Raw genomic sequence first — 17078 nt, 5'->3', positions numbered from 1 at the left:
CATTCCGGGGCCAATATTTGTATCAGGGCCCTCCTCTGACTGCAACACTGGAGAAAGGTTTGGTACATGTGTATTGGTTCTTGCTGGACTAGCACAAAAAAATGTCCAACACCATCAGTTAAGGATGCTAGGACAACTGACAGACACCTTAAACACGCGAAGGACAGAACTTCACATTGATCCACAGGCAGTTTATTCCCTTCATCCATCTTGAGACTAATCCCTATAGATTAATTAACAACCACCATAAAGATTATTTAGGACCCTTTGGATGCAAGAGCAGTGGCTGAAATAAAAAATCCATCCAAATCCACTAATAACCATGTTTGGTAACCTTAAAATTTATGTAAACTACAACACATTAATTTCATACTTATTTAAGGATTTAAGTATTCTCAGTGACAGCTATTTGTAGTGCAACATTTTACAATCGGCCGTTAATGTACAAATGAATGCATGCATGACAGTTCAATCTTTTTCCATCTTGTTTGGACTTTATGTGTTCAGAATATTGCTATGGTATTATGGTAATGGTTTGGAAAGTAAAACAAAATGCATTGGTAAAACTTTAAAAGACACTGATCAAACTGTGTGCTTTAGATTATGCAAATGAGTTCCACATGGGGAAGAAGGGTGGGCCACACTGTCCGCTCTGATGCCAGCAGCCAATCACAGCACTGGAATGGAGAAGCCCCAGATTGCAATCTCCTACTCATCGGTAAGGGATAAATGTATCGTTTCAACAGAAACTCCTGGGTCTGAGTCACTGGCCTGTTAAGGTTAGACGATAATAAATACAACACCGTTCTGAGTCTCAGTCCTGTAAGGGGAGAGACAGAAACAGATAAACCAAGTTCCAGAGTCTCCAGCCTGCAAAGGAGAGACAGTAGCATATACAACGTTATGAGTCTCTGGCCATCACCAGATTCCATGCTCTGAGTCTACAGCTTGTGAGGCAGAAACATATTTCGACCATGTTCTGAGTCTCCAGTCTGTAAGGAAAGAGACATTAACAGACACACAACGTTCAGAGTCTTCATCTAGCGAGACAATAACAGATGCAGGGACAAAAGGGGATTGACCAAGTTCTGAGTCTTTAACCTAGAGAGGCAGAAGACATGCAGACACGTTTGCAACAAGGTTAAGAGCAAACCTTCACTTCAAGGTACCTTCATCTGCATGTTCCAGATGTTAAGGACTTTCTGCACCTACGTCAGGGCCTCATCTGCGGGTTGCAGATTTTAGGAACCCTATTTGGTGCTTTAGGAAAATATACCATCCCACAGAGCTTCCTGTTCAAGGCTGTTGAAACAGACTCTGGCTCCATTCCCCACTGCATTGTTACCCAGCACAACCATTGGAAGATGTCACCGCCATCGTACTGCTCACTCGACCACGTGGAGCGTAAATATCACTTTACCAAACCTCTTTCCAGAGACCTCGGAATTGTTGTATATTATCAGCATATAATTTTCTAATTTAAATTAGAGATTAAATATAATATAATTTATTCCTTTAACATTTGCAGTGTTCGTTTAGTAGTTGTGTTGATTACTCTTGTTAATCTTTTTGTTAAAATGTATTTTATTACACTTCATCTTCCTTGTCTTGAAAATGCAGAAGAGGTTTTACACGTTAACAGTATCTCCAAATCCTTCTGATCGGTCAGATGACAAACTCCCTCCCATTTGCATCCTTTTATTTATTCAACAGTCATCTTTGATTGTTATTTTACTGTTAATGTGAAACTCCTTAGCTGATGCCCCTAGGTAAAGGGTGTAAGAGGTCATCTGACACTTTCACACTCACATTAAGTGGAATGACAATACTCACAATATTAATTTGTCTCGTGTGAGAGAAAGTAAAATCATTACATAATGGGATAAGTTCCTAGTGTGAGCTCATGTGGATTCTTGTCATAGAACAAGGCAGACAATATATTATTTTATAGTATTCTATACAGTGATTATAATCACTATACAATTATATAACGTGTTTATAGTGCTCAGTAATGCTTACGCCATCGTATTTTGGGTAAAAATAGGAAATATAATTCTTCTCTCTAAAGACATTTGAAGTAAACATGATAATCCATATGTCTTTCTCCAGTGTACAGAGGTGTACAGGATTTGTGTTCCTCACAGTGGCTGCATAAGAGGCTCATATTTCATATTAAAGACTCTGACAGGGACAAGCCCCCCACACCCCACCTCCCCCTTCATGAGCACTGGAGCATAAGTGCACAGCTTTTAGGGAGGAAGAGCTCTCCAGAAGAATGTAATTATCACGTAAGAGCTTTTTTAAACAAGTCCAGCTATCAAGGATTCTCGTTACTAACATTCCTTAGTATGCACTTCTGGTTCTGGGATGGAAACAGGACAAAATCACTAATGGGAAAGCCTACAGTAAACCCACATAGATGATGCAGTGTATGTTGTCTCGAAGTAATACATCAACCAGAATTTTAAATAATAATTTACTCATGGCCATATCATTCCAAAGCTGTGTGACTTTCTTTCTTACGTGGAACTCAAAAGGAGAATTTTGAAGAATCTTCAAACACTTTCTTAGAACAAAAGTTCAAAGTGATTATCTGTTAGGGTAAAAACACACACACACCGTGAAAGCACTATACAAATTGTCCATATATATTGCAAGAATTCTTAAGCCCCCCCCCCCCCCCCCAACACACACACACACACACACACACACACACACACACACACAACACGTACAACGACTTTAAAGAAGGGACAAAAACGAATTCAGTACATTAATGCACTTATCCAACATTTACCCATGGCCGACTATATTATTCACTGAGGCTTTTAAATGTTTGGCATTTGTCAACACTGCTTTGCCGCATCCTGTTAATTCCGTTTAGACAAGAAAATTGGCCACCGGCTGATTTAGCTGTTTTGCTGGGCCATTTTTCAAAACACCAATTATCAAGGCCTCGACTCATCGATCAAAGGTCCCTTTTTATACTGAGTGACACAAATGAATTCCAGAGCAGACTCTGCCATATAATGAGGAACACAACTTCCTGTCATTTCTTGTTGGGCCTCTGACTGTCCCAATAAAGATAGGCCGTGTTTTGAGGACTATGGATATTTATTGGCATATTGTCTCCCTCTGATGTTATTGCAAAAGGGAGTCAGTGTTTTAATCTTAAAATCATATTTATACCTAATTACATTTGCTTGAGGTGGATCCCTAGAGGCTTGTCATCTGTTTTTGCAACTCAGCACAATAGTTTTATTGCAGTGTTTGGCAATACAAGGTCTCTATTGCTGGTGTGGGATCAATAGCGATACCAAAGAGTTTCACAGCAGCAACATCTTTCTGGGATTTGCGGCTTTGATGATTATGCACCCTGTGAACTGTTAATCCTTAATAGACTATAAATAAAAAGTCTGAATATATTTAGAGCTGACATTTTGTGATGCTTTGACAAAAATACAGTTGAAGGTGCAAAACCAGCCGATCTCATGAACGTGCGTATCTATACAACGAATGTTATTTCTCGTGCCATTTATACGCCAAAAATCGTTTTTGCGTGCATATGATACACACTTTATGGCGTGTAATACACACGCACTCCCCACCCCTAATCCTACCCAAGTGTTTTCAGTGCGTAGCATATGCACGCAAAAAAAAACATTTTTGGCGTATAAATGCTACGAGAAATAACATTCGTGGTATAGATACGCACTTTCATGAGATCGTGTTGGCAAAACTGTTGTGTTGGACTGTTAACAACATCTAATGATTACATAAACAGGTTTAATCTTAGTCTAAATACATTTTATGTATTTAACAAACCGCCTCAGTGAACTTTGTAGGTTTATATCCACTACTGGTCAAACGTTTGGAATTATTACGTTTAAAAAAAAATGTTTTTAAAAGAAGTCTCACCAAGGCTGTATTTCTTTGATCAAAAGTACAGTGAAAACAGTAATATTGTGAACTATTATTACAACTGTTTTCTATTTTAATATATTTTAACATGTAATGGCAAAAGCTGAATGTTTAGCATCATTACTCCAGTCTTCAGTGTCCCATGATCCTTCAGAAATCATTCTAATATGATGATTTGGTGATCAATTATTATTGTTGCTCAATTATTAATAATGGTGCTTATAAATGTTGATTTTTTTTTTTTTTTTGTATTTTGTAACATTCCCTTTGTTAATACTTTTGTAACAAACAAATTGATATCACAGGAAAACATTACATTTTAAAATATATTCAAATGGAAAGCGGTTATTTTAAATAGTAATATTTCACAATATTACTGTTTCTGCTGTTTATCAAATAGATGCAGCCTTACTGAGCAAGAGTTACTTATTTCAAAAACAAAACATTTATAAATTATTCAAAACTTTGAAGTGTATACCTAGTGTAGGATATTTGTGTGCCATACTATTGTGTTTCACATTGGAAAATTATAATTTTTACACTGAGGATTTATACTTGCCAAATCTAGATTGCTAAATGTGGGCACAACTGCACAATTACCTTTTATATTATAGTTAATTATAACTATGTGGCCCTGACTTTGAGCATAAACACTCATATAGGCAGCTAATGGGTTTGATCAAGTGCCGCCACTCTCGCTGTGAATCATTTTTGACACCCCAACTTTCATTTGCATAATTAAATGCAAATGGATTGAGGTTGCATAATTAAAAATCTGACATGGATCAGTGTTGTGAAATAGCACAGATCAGTGTGGTGGAGAATAACAGACATAGTTCATCAGTGACAGGCCTCAGGAAACACAGCCTGTATAATTGGCTTCACTCTGTTAGGTGAATACTGAATGTTGTCTGTCTCGCACTCCTGGTTGTATTGCTTTGTAGTTGACATAGTATGCTTTTGTGGATTAAGCCTTATTGTACTAATGCTAAGATGATCAATGCTTTCACCACATGTGTTTTCAGACATACTGTAACTATTTCCAGAATAACTGAATTGTTCTCGCACCCAATACTATGAGTTAATGTGACAACAGCATTCTACTGTTAGAAACAGGAGCAGTGACTTGGAGAGAAAGAATGGTGGATTTAGCCAAGTTCGAAATGGCCTTTTTCCAAACCCATTCTTCGCCCTATTCACATCTCATATCAGCTCGAAGAGACATTTATTTTCAATAAAACTGAAGAAAATATTTTTAATAGGCAGTAGTCAGGGTTGTAGTACAACATATATACGGCACAGCATGCAGTAAGCAGTACTAAACATTGAGCATTGATAACTTATTTCAATTAACATGTTGTCCCAGCTAACATGCAAACCAATAACCTGGCAACACAAGTAAAACAAGTTTACAAGACTAATGAAAATCAGGTTATTCCCCGTGGTGACATCAAACCGTAAGTACTGTATTTGGTTTGTCATGTGGGTTGTTATATTAATTAAAGCATTATAAATGCCATAGTATTCCGAAATGTCAACAGGAAACTCTCCTCTCATTCAGTTACGGATGCGGTATTTTGACTGTATCATTTTTACTTAGGCTGCACAAGATGAAAACACGTTTTTATTATTTCTCGAATCAGGAAAGAGTCATAGTGTGTGTATGTGCTCTTCCGCTATCATGAAACATTCTGGCTGAATGCACTTAAATCTGCAGTAAGAACACTTTTCTGTCACATAGCTGAATAGAATTTGTTTCAACATCGACACTGTTATTGAACTGAACTGAATCAACATTGCACTGACTAGAGCTGAATAACGACACTATTGTCTTATGTAGAGCTGCTTATAGCTGAATTCGCTTGTTGACGTTCGAACCCTGAGTGTGCGGGCCAGTACTTCCGGTGAAAACTTCCGGTGATCTGACAGCGAGAGCAAGTGACAACAGCGACCGAGTTCCATTTCCTATCATTTTTCACAATGAGTGTTTTTAGGATTCAAGAGGGTGACAGCCTCAGCACTTCATTGTTGTGTGCCGTTATGTACCGTTTCGTCACGTTACAACAAAGAAGTCCGCTTTCATGCATTCCCCGTTGACGCTGCGGTACGGGCTGAGTGGATGCAGAAGATCCGGAGGGATGACTTCAACCCGACCACATTTTTAAATGCATATCATTTTCTGTGTATTTCACCTGTGCGTTTCTATGCTTTCTATTACTGCATTTATTTTGTCCAAGTGAGATGAGTAAAGAGCGTCTGTTTCATAAATCATTATCTGTCTGGTGTTTATAAGCAGCACATACAGTATTTTACTACGTGTAAAATATACACAAACTTATAGTAAATTGTTTGTGGTGCCTACAGTTAAAAATGTAAATGTAAAATATGTGATGATAATATTGACCGAGCAATTGATGTAAGTAAGTGAAAAGATATGCGCAGAATTGAGAAAATAGTATTTACTGTATGTAGACAAATTGTAGCCTATCACAAGGCAAACGTGTGAATATTCACGGGGTATTTTATTTAACAACTCTAATCGTAGTTGTAACTCTATATTTACAGTAGCCATAATTGTCATTGCGTATGCAGCATGAGTCCAATACAATCTTCTGTTCGTGAATAGTTGTATTTCATTCATTAATCTGACTATGCATTCATGCATTTAATTGCCATTGGCTCGTGTGATAGTAATATGATAGTAGGCCTATTTTAAGTGATATAATTGATTCTATCAACAACTATAATAGATAATTTTCGGCTTTCTCCGGCTCCCTGCACCGGGCGTAATGCGAAACCGGAAGTGTTTATCCCCACACTCGCTGTTCGGAAATCCAACAGGGCGGACACGTGCAACTAGCCAATTGAACTCATTCATTGATGAACTTTATACAGTTATTGATCTGAACTGAACAAAGTCTCAACTGATGAGCTGAATAATGTCATTTTAGAGCTGCTTTACAGCAGAATTGAAATGTGGCTCATATTTGATTAAGTTTGCATCCTTTTCCTGTTTAATACAGCTGTGGCCAAAAGTATTGGCAGTGACATAAATGTTGTTTTGCAAAGTTTGCTGCTTCAATATTTTTTACATGTTTCTATGGTATTCTGGAATCCAATAAGCATTTCATAAGTTTTAAAGGCTTTTATTGGTCAAAACAAGTCAATATTTGCAGTGTTGAACCTTCATCTTCTTAACCTCTGCAATTCGCTCTGGCATGCTGGATATCAGCTTCTTGGCCAAATCCGGACTGATGGTGATCCATTCTTACCTTGTTAGTGCTCGGAGTTGATCAGTATGTGGACTCCTGCTTGTCCACTTGCTTTTCGAGGATTGACCACAGGTTCTCTATGGGATTAAGATCCGGGGAGTTGTCTGGCCACGGATCCAAAATTGAAATGTAATGATTTCCGAGCCTCTTGATTATCACTCTGGCCTTGTGATCATGATGGAAAATACACGGATCATCACCAAATTGATCCTGGATCATTGCAGGACGTTTTAATACCCTTCTTTATTCATGGCAGTGTTTTGAGCAGAATTGTTAGAGAGCCCATCCCCTTGGATGAAAAGCAACCCCACACATGGATGGTCTCAGGATGCTTTACTGTTGGCCCGACACAGGACTCATGGTAGCGTTCACCTTTTCTTCTCCAGACAATCGATTTTCCAGATGTCCCAAAAAGACAGAAGGGGGCTTCATCAGCGGTACACTCCTTGTAGTTCCTGCAGAATTTCAGTCTGTCCTTGTTGTTTGTCCTGCAGAGAAGGGGCTTCTTTCTTGGCACCAGGTCGTTGTCCATAGGTCTTGGCCTCACTGCGTGTGCAGATTCATCACACACACCTGCTGCCAATATTGAGCAGCTCTGCACTGGTGGTGATACAATTTCGTAGCTGAATCCTTAGGAGCACTGTGTGGGAAAATGTATTGATCTGGACTGAATAAAGTCTCAACGGATGAGCTGAATAATGTCACTTTTTAGAACAGCAGAATTGAAATGTGGCTCATATTTGATTAAGTTTGCATCCCTTTCCTGTTTAATACAGCTGTGGCCAAAAGTATTGGCAGTGACATAAATGTTGTTTTGCAAAGTTTGCTGCTTCAATATTTTTTTTACATGTTTCTATGGTATACTGGAATCCAATAAGCATTTCAAGTTTTAAAGGCTTTTATTGGTCAAATTCAATATTTGCAGTGTTGAACCTTCAATACCAAACATTTAGATACCAGTGAAACTTTACTATTCTCAATACCAGAAAGATAACTAATATAAGTAAAAAAGTTGTAAAGCAATTATTAAAGGCAAGTGTCATGTCTGGTCTGTGTTTGTTTAGCTTCAGTTGGACTTTGAGTTGGTTGTGGACTGTTTTCTGCTGTTTCCTATGCTTGCATTTGTTTCTATGGTGATTCATTGGTTGATTAAGTTGCTACACCTGTTTCTCATTTCCGTTCATGAGTCTGCTTTTGTATATATAGCCCTGTGTATTTTCTGTTCGTTGTCGGATCTCGTCTTTAATAAGCAGTTGTTCTGTTCGTTGAATTGTTGTGTCCCGAGAAGCGTTTAGTTGAGTTTGATTTCATTAAAGAAACTGCTTGCGATTAAATCCAGCATTTATTTTCATTTTTGGCTCAACCCCCCTGCTGACGACAAGTAAATTAATAACTCTTTTAATGACTCTTTTATTTTTACATCAGGCACATCCAGCTCTTTATTACTCATTCATCCATGTTCCTTTTAACGCTCTAACATGTCAATAACTCCTGCCCACTAAAAGCTGCAAGGACATATTTCCATACGGCGATATATAAATGATATAGAAAAAGTTAAATCAATTCACATTTTATATTCTAGTCCTTGCAAGCAATAATGCTTCTCTAGCTAGAGGGTAAAACCAACAACCGATTAACTATCAAGACAGACTGGCTAACTCTACTTTTCCCCTTGCCATTGCTCTTTCATTCCTTCATGTTAACTGAAGGCAAATCTGAATTATGTTCCATTTAAGCCTTAATCAACAAGTATACATCTTCACCTTGTCTTATTCCTTATTAAAGCAGAAAATTTGCTCACCCAACGCTATATGGAGTTGTACAGCAGCTGCAAATCATGTGCATGAAAGTTGGCATTGGAAGGCCAGGGGCCTCATTTATAACCGTTGCGTACGCACAAAACAGGCCCTGAGAGAGGCGTACGCCACTTCCCACGCATAAGTTGTTATTTATAAAAACAAACTTGACGGGAAAATGTGCGCACCTGCACGCAAACTCTGACCCATGCGTACGAACGTTTTGGAGACGGAGCAGTTTGGCGACACCGATGGTGAGCTGGAGTCAAATGTCTTTTTGGTCACTTTTAGACAGAAAATCTAAATAAATTTATACATATACAGAAAGATAATACAAATAAAATTTCACTCACCAAGCCTATCACTTGAAGCAAATATCCACACCTTAAATGTCCGCGCCAGCGAGCGCGTTGGGCCGTTTAGTGAAACTGACGCATATCTAACGGCAGATGAAGTAAAACCGTAAATCTTCATTATGAGTCCTAATCATAAATAGGCTACAGTACATGTTCACAATAACAGTTTAAATAAAATAATGGTTTAAACTATGTTTTACTTCTGATATAAACATTTAGATTAAATAATTATGCCATTCTCATTAATGGAGTTAAACACTTAAACTACATGACATTAACTGAAAAGTTAAAATATATATATATTCAATAAATAGCCTATAAATATTTGTTGTGGATGCAATGCTTTTTGAACACTTTTCCTTTGGCATGCTGTGTTTTAATGTTTTAACTACAGAGATAATTGCTTATCATGATAGTAGCAGATTGTGTAAATATAATGCACAACAAGGTCTATCTGTTTCCATTACAAATATAAATCAATTAAAAATACAATTTGGCCAGTGGAATGTAATGTAATGTGACGGCACATCCGTATTTCATATTTTCATCATGTCTTGTACCGTTAAACATGTTATCACGTGGATGAATAATTATATGCAAATGATATGCAGATGAGGATATGCATAGTAAAACTAGGCGTTGTAAGCTTATATATGGTTATTTCGGGGAGGAGACGCATGTGCGCACAATCTTACGCTGAGTGGGATTTATAAAGTGAATTCGGCGCAGGTTCTGGCACACGGTTTTATAAGTCTGAATATTTTTTTGTGCACGCCATTTTTGGCTTTTGGGCACACGTACACCTTTAGTAAGGATCCTACGCACAGTTTTATAAATGAGGCCCCTGAACTGGTTGATACAGGAAATCAGCAACCTAATAAAGAGGGTGACTGGCACAATGTATTTTGAAAATTAAAATACTACACCTGTATGTATTCAAATACAAAATTCATTTGATTTTTTAAAGTACAAAATATAAAATAGCATTTTGTCTTTTAAATTAATGTATCTGAAATAATGCACATCCCTGTCTGTACTGTGGATCTGCTTTGAAACAATGTTATACAAAGCACTATATACAGTAAATAAAGGTGACAACTTGATTTGACTTGACATAGCCAGACATACACAGTTCAGTAAGTAGATTACAATGCATGCATGTTAAGGTGTTTACATGCTGAGCAAATGTTTAAATGCTGAGTAATGGGCAAAAATCTAGTCGTGACGATCAGTCTATGCTCAAGACGTTTGTGACCTTACTCTGATAAAGGAAAACAGGTTAATGCATTGACTATGTATTATCAGCATATTCCCTTAGTTTCACAGACAAGGTATAAGCCTAGTCTTAGACTAAATTGCATGTTTGAGCTGTTTTAACTGAAAGCAACTTGCACTGATATATCTTAAAATATGCCAGTGCCATTGTTTCGTGTGAAGATGCACGACAGTAATGTTATTTTTGTTTCTTTTTCTAAGGCATATTTTAAAAAGCTACTTAAATATCTTAAATGAACTATGGCCTAATCTAAGCCCTGTCTATGAAACCGGGCCATTAAGCGTAATTGGCTTTAGAATGTGCATGTAAACACACCCATAGTCTATGTCACCCTGAAAACAAATACCTTCAGGCCTTGTTTGATCTCTTCTCTTCTCTTTTCCAGGTGGCCCATCTCGCTGGTCATCTCCAGCTTGCGACTGTTGCTGCAAGGGTCACAAAGGTGAAGGCGAAGGTGAGAGTGGAACCTCATTCAACGAGCTCTCCACCTCCAGCTCGGAGAGCCACTCCGAGGCCAGCTCCCCGCAAGGTACCGTCATCCGTGGCCCGGTCAGCCGGCAGACGCACGTGCAAACATTGGACAGGCCTCCGAAGAAAGGCCCTGTTCAGCATGTCCTGCAGCAGCAGCAGTCCGAGCAGCGCCGCAAGAGCGACCTTCTCCGGACGCTCACCGCAAGTTCCCGGGACACCAGCACCTGCAAGAAACGGCCCGCGAAAGAAAAGTTGACTGTGGAAGAGGAACTGGACAAATGCATCAAGGACTTCCGCAAGATCAAGATTCCTGAGCATTTTCCCGAGCGCAAGTACATCTGGCAGGCCGACCTCCTGCGCAAATACCGTCTTTGAGGGACGGCGTTTTCAAACCTTAAGCGCAAGCTACAATAATGTACGTGTTCACTACTACAACTACTATTGCTAGTACACACCACACTACTACTGCCTCTGACTTTCTTGTCAATGTCGGTCGATAACCCGAGCGACCACTTCATCTGCTTGAATGCTAATTGTTTACTTGTAAACACCTGCATTTTTGTAGAGTTCCAGAGAGACACGAAAGACACACAGCTACTTGTCTCTTTGGTTTCCTTCTCCCCTGCTGAGCTACACAAATGCGTGTGTAATTGTGTGTTTGTTACAACTGAATTTTTGACCTCGGTATGTTAGTGGCACAGCGATTGAGTTGAGGTGGCCCAGAGGTTGAAAGATGAATGTGTATCCACCTCATAAATAATGCATGTGGTCCCAACTGTGCCCTTTCTAAGAATAGCCACTGCCTTGGCGGACGTGTGAGTGGGTTTCCATTTCAACACTCTGAGAAGCACAGGAGACCATGGAGCCAAACGTGTTTTCCCTTTTCCCGGATTCTCCACGTTCCATTTTCGTACCTCAGCTAAGCCACAATCAGTGGCTGCAAAGACCTTTCCACATACGGTCACGACATAAAAGGGATGTGGGTGGAAACTTAATAGCATGACATAAAGGCTTTGAAACTGCTGCCTGAAACATATTGATTTAAACATGATATTCCAAATGGGAGTGGATGATGGCTCACTCTTGAGGTCAAAGGTTAAACACTGAATGTTTGGAAAAACCATTTGACAGGAAAAGAAATACGATATTAGGGATATATTCTGAAAGCAATCACACACACCGAACAACACGGACATAGTTTAGGGTTGTGCAATCTTTTTTGCAGAAGACATTTTTGCTGCTGTATTCATTCCATCAATAACGATACTGAGCGAACTTGAGAAATGGATGGCTTTGATAATATGTTCCGGAAGGACTGTTAGATATGAGACCTATATATATATATAGCTGATGATAATTCAGTGGAAGCGTATTGGTGTATGTAATGGTTAATAATAAAAACAGTCCTTAATAAACATCATGTTTTTAGACATCAATACCATGCAGCTTAGATAGCCTTTATATTTTTTAATTGATATTTAATTCTATTTAAAGTTTAGTTTAGTTTAACTTAATTATTTTGCAAGGATTTGAAAGGAATTTGGAAACCAATATAAGCATCGTAACTTGCTGCTATTGAGCTATATTTATTTCCAAACGATACTAGACAGACTTCAGTGTAAGGGGTATAGAGTAATAGCTGCACATGTATATTAATGCCATACATTTATAATCAAATAACTGATACCAATGTTAATTACGACTGATAATTATGGAAAAGGGAATAAATGATCTGCCTCTTGCATAATTTATTTTCCATTCTTTCCCCCTGCTAATTTCCTATATATTATACCTCCACTGCCTGTGATGAACAGCCTTAACCTAAGTTTACCTTAAAAAAAATGTTTTTAATGTTATATAGTCAAAAATGTGACTGGATGTTAAAAGAGAGGTAAATCCTCACAGATATCATGTATAAGATGCAGACCTTTTGATTAGCATTCCATTTTCAATGCTGAACATTTATTGTTAACTAGAAAGTTTAAAACATCCAAATTAATTATAACATCACATTTATTTTCTCTGGTTTTAGACAATACCCTAAATGTATTACCATATGTAGTAATATTGTTGTAACCTCACTGTGTGAAGTGTGATGGACTCCAGATGCACGCTTGTGATGAAATTGATTTATAATGTTCGGGGGGTAAATGACAGGCATGGCTTGTAAACTTTCTTTTCTCAAAGTAGCCTTTTGAATTAAAATATAGATTAAGATACATTGGGTGCTAATCAAAATGTAGCCTCCAGCCTCTCATTCCCATATCAAGAAGTCTATTTATATGAAATTAAAGGGCGGAGAGAATAGCATGTTAAATAGAATATATATTATTTATTATCTGGGTACTTAAAGGAAACAGTCAAGTCATTATTTTATTGCATTGCACATGTTTTCTGCTCTATTTCAAGCACTAACCGTACTGTCAAATAATAGCGTTGCAAATCACTTGTAAATAACATGATAATGAAATGTCTTTTATATGAATTGCACTTGTAAACTGTACGAGATTATTCTTTGACCAGTCAAGACAGCTAAAATTATAATAAAAGTGTTTGGAATCCATTGGATTAATGGCAATTATGTTAATATTTATAGAATAAATAAGCACCATGTGAAGCTAGAGTAAGACAATGGGAAAAGAGCTCATTGTGGAAGTTAAAGTTGAGATGTTATCACATGAGCACAACTCATCTAAAGCACAAACTCACTGCCGTTTTTACCAGGAAAAATCTGCCAAAGGGCAATGTGCACTTGTACTTTAAATCTTAAAAGTATATGTGTGTGTGTGTAAATTACCTTCATTAAATTAAACTAATTATACTGCAAACATTACCTTCGGTTCTTTAAAAGTATATACTTCCGTAATAAGTATGCTTTTTTTTTTTTAGTATGCAAAAGTGTACTTCTTCACAAGGGAAATCAATATAGTTTAATTTGATTCAATTGTGAAATCAGCAATGATATTAATGGCATTCTGGTTATAATGCTGGTTACTTAGTGGAAATCCAGTGAAATTTTGTGCTTAAGGTTAAGAGTTACACCATATCTTAGATAAAACACGATAAAATAGTATGCGTTAAAAGTGGTCTCTTCCATTTACAGGGGCATTTACACCGGCAGTGGTTTACAGTAAACATCAAATATGGACTGTTATTGTGCTGCGTATTGTAGCATTTACACATTAATTTTGGACTGATTACTAGAAACAAGGCCTCTTTCATACAGCAAAAGCAGCATCCAAGCAGAGGTTACAGTATTCACACCTGCCCAAAAATACAGTAAAAATGCCATTTAAACATTTTTATTAACACAATCTTATGTAATATAGATTTTTTTTTTTTTATCAACGTATAATATGGAATAAACTTCTCACTTTTTTGACACAAACAGTAGTATCTATTCAGTAAATCTGACTGAATCCACTGTTATTAAGTTTGGTGTTTGTTTTACCGTATTAGAGGATTATGAATCTTGCAAGATTATGTACCGCTCCCAGCAAAAATATGTTTACTTTTGTTGCCAGCAAAAGCCCATAGGAAGAGGTCTACGCTGATTTCTATAAGCTTTTTTTTTTTTTTTTCACACACAACGCTTCAGATTTCCAGTGACAGACTTTTGCGTCCTGTTATTATTAGATAAGTATAGCCCACGAGTTCCCACGCACATATCAGTATCTTTCCTCCCGCATCCACACTCAGCAATTCAAAACTTGTTTCGCGCCACACTCCTGCGGATCGACCTCTATTCCGGATAACTACGTGAATAAATATGGTCCCCCTCCTCATGTAAAACAGATTTCAAGATAGCATAGTCCCGATAACCATTTTATAATTTATTATTAGAGGAGACGTTCAATGCAGTAACTAAGATATTACTTGTGTTTTTTGTAGAGCCGCAGCAGAAATGCAGTTGGTGTGAAGCAGCGTGATCCTGCTGTTGTTTAGCTCACACGCTGTGTGTGTGTGTGCAGTGTGACACAGGCCTCAGAGTGCTGTTGAACTTCCGTGCCCATGACACAGGTTTCTTGATTCAAAGATTCACCTCACATCTCTCAAAGACATAGCTCTCAGTTTCACATCGCCACCTTTTTCAATAGTCTGTTCTTTGTTACTGTCAAAAATAATGAGAACGGCCAGTATATATATATATAATTTATATATATATATATATATATATATATATATATATATATATATATATATATATATATATATATATATATATATATATATATATATATAAATTATATTATCTTGTCTTTGTCAGATTGGATGGGATAGTCTGATTCCCTCTCTATTTCAAATGAAAATCTCACATATTACTATTATGATAATCCGCAGCCAGCTGTAGCTTGAGATCAGTGTTATTCTAGTGTTTGACATGTTTGTTGATTATTCATTAACTCATAGCATTTCAGTGCACATCAACTAAGTAAACATTTCCATATAAACTGGCTAGAATTGAGCAAGGTCCGGGTACAAATGCCAGCGGAAGTGACAAGAATGCCACAGATATTCAAAATGTGGTGAATCCTTTTGTTTTCTGTTACTTAATATATGTTTAATATTTATTTCAGAATGTTCTAATATAGGCCTTAGACATAAATGAAGACCGCAATGTGTGATGTAAAATAGAAAAAGATAAAAAAAAAAAAAAAAAACATTCCTTTAAAATCCATTCCAGGGGTGATAATGCAAAATAAAAAGACACCGTAGCAAGCAGAAACGTAAAACACTTGTTTATGTCACATGGTCTATTTAGTTTTTTTCAAATTTATGAAGCACTTTAAACAAAGATGCTACATTCAAAAATATCATACACAAAATCCCAGAAGTGTGTAGTTGCTATTGAGAATTGAGATTTTAGTTTTTATATTGTAAAAGTTAACTATATTATAAAGAACATATGTTTAAACTACACTGTAAATATTCTTCAAATTCAAACACGATAGAAAATCCTTTAGCACTGTAACCAACACAGTCTTCGTGAATATTTTACGTTTTGGCAGATTGGTGGCTAATTTGTATGATCTCATTTGTGCATTTCCGTACAATCTGCTTACGCCTTTTGACGGTTATGTTTAGGGGTGGAGCTTCATGCTCACTTTTTTTGTTCGAAAAATCTACAAATTCATAAGAAATTGCCACCTAGTAATATCATTTTAAAAAATCTGTGAGATCAGGTTGTTATACCCATTAAAGAATGTATGGTGAATGTAAAAGGTCTTTTTTAATGCATCGTAATGGTGTGTTTTATAGTTTACGGTAACACTTTACAATATTGTCCCATTAATTAACATTAGTTAATGTATGAAGTAACATTTACTAACATTGACTAATACATTTGTTATAGTATTTATTCATCTTTGTTAACGTTAGTAAATAAAATACAGTTGTTAATTGTTTGTTCATGCTAGTTCACAGTGCATCAATGTTAAAAGATGCAACTTAATAATGTATTAATAAATACTTAAGTATTTGTATTGTTCATTCATGTTAACTAATGTAGTTAACTAATGTTAACGTATGGAACCTTGTAAACTGTTACTAAATGTACTCTGTATTTTCACAAGCACACAGAGGAATGAAAGAGATGTTTAGAATTTGTAATGTTATAGATGTGTCACTATGAACAATGAAAATTGTGCATCAAAAAATGGTGCAGGCTCTTTTGACTTTTGGCTCATTGGTTTTATTTGTTCATGAAAATTCAACGATAATACATGTGATAGCTCATTGTTATTTCAAGTCAAAGTGAAGCCTGAAAGCAGGTACAAAGAAAATATGATGATACCGAGCAACGTTTTGAAATAGGCTAGCAGGAAAAAGCATTTGGCACGTATCTTGTGAGACATTGGGTCTGTTTCCACTCCTCTCAGATGTTCACACACTCATGGTCCGCTCTCCCGCCAGGCAGGCCTGTTTAAAATGTTGCCTGGCGTATCAACAGCTACACCCCCTATTGTTTGGCCCTTTTTATATTTTC

At 37.0% G+C, this 17078-nt stretch overlaps 1 protein-coding gene across 1 annotated transcript in view; it reads left to right on the top strand.

Moving 5' to 3' along the window:
- kctd16b (potassium channel tetramerization domain containing 16b) overlaps positions 1–13801 on the top strand; it is a 103358-nt gene extending 89557 nt beyond the window's left edge. The window contains exon 2 of the mRNA XM_079585528.1: positions 11007–13801. Within this exon, the coding sequence (XP_079441654.1) occupies positions 11007–11467 (461 nt within the window). The 3' untranslated portion in view covers positions 11468–13801. The remainder of the gene's footprint in view (positions 1–11006) is intronic.
- Positions 13802–17078: the final 3277 nt, after the last annotated feature.

The sequence above is a fragment of the Phoxinus phoxinus genome, assembly GCF_949152265.1.
Source record: "Phoxinus phoxinus genome assembly, chromosome: 17".
NCBI classification, from domain to species: Eukaryota; Metazoa; Chordata; class Actinopteri; order Cypriniformes; family Leuciscidae; genus Phoxinus; species Phoxinus phoxinus.
This window is presented reverse-complemented; position numbering and strand designations above follow the sequence as displayed.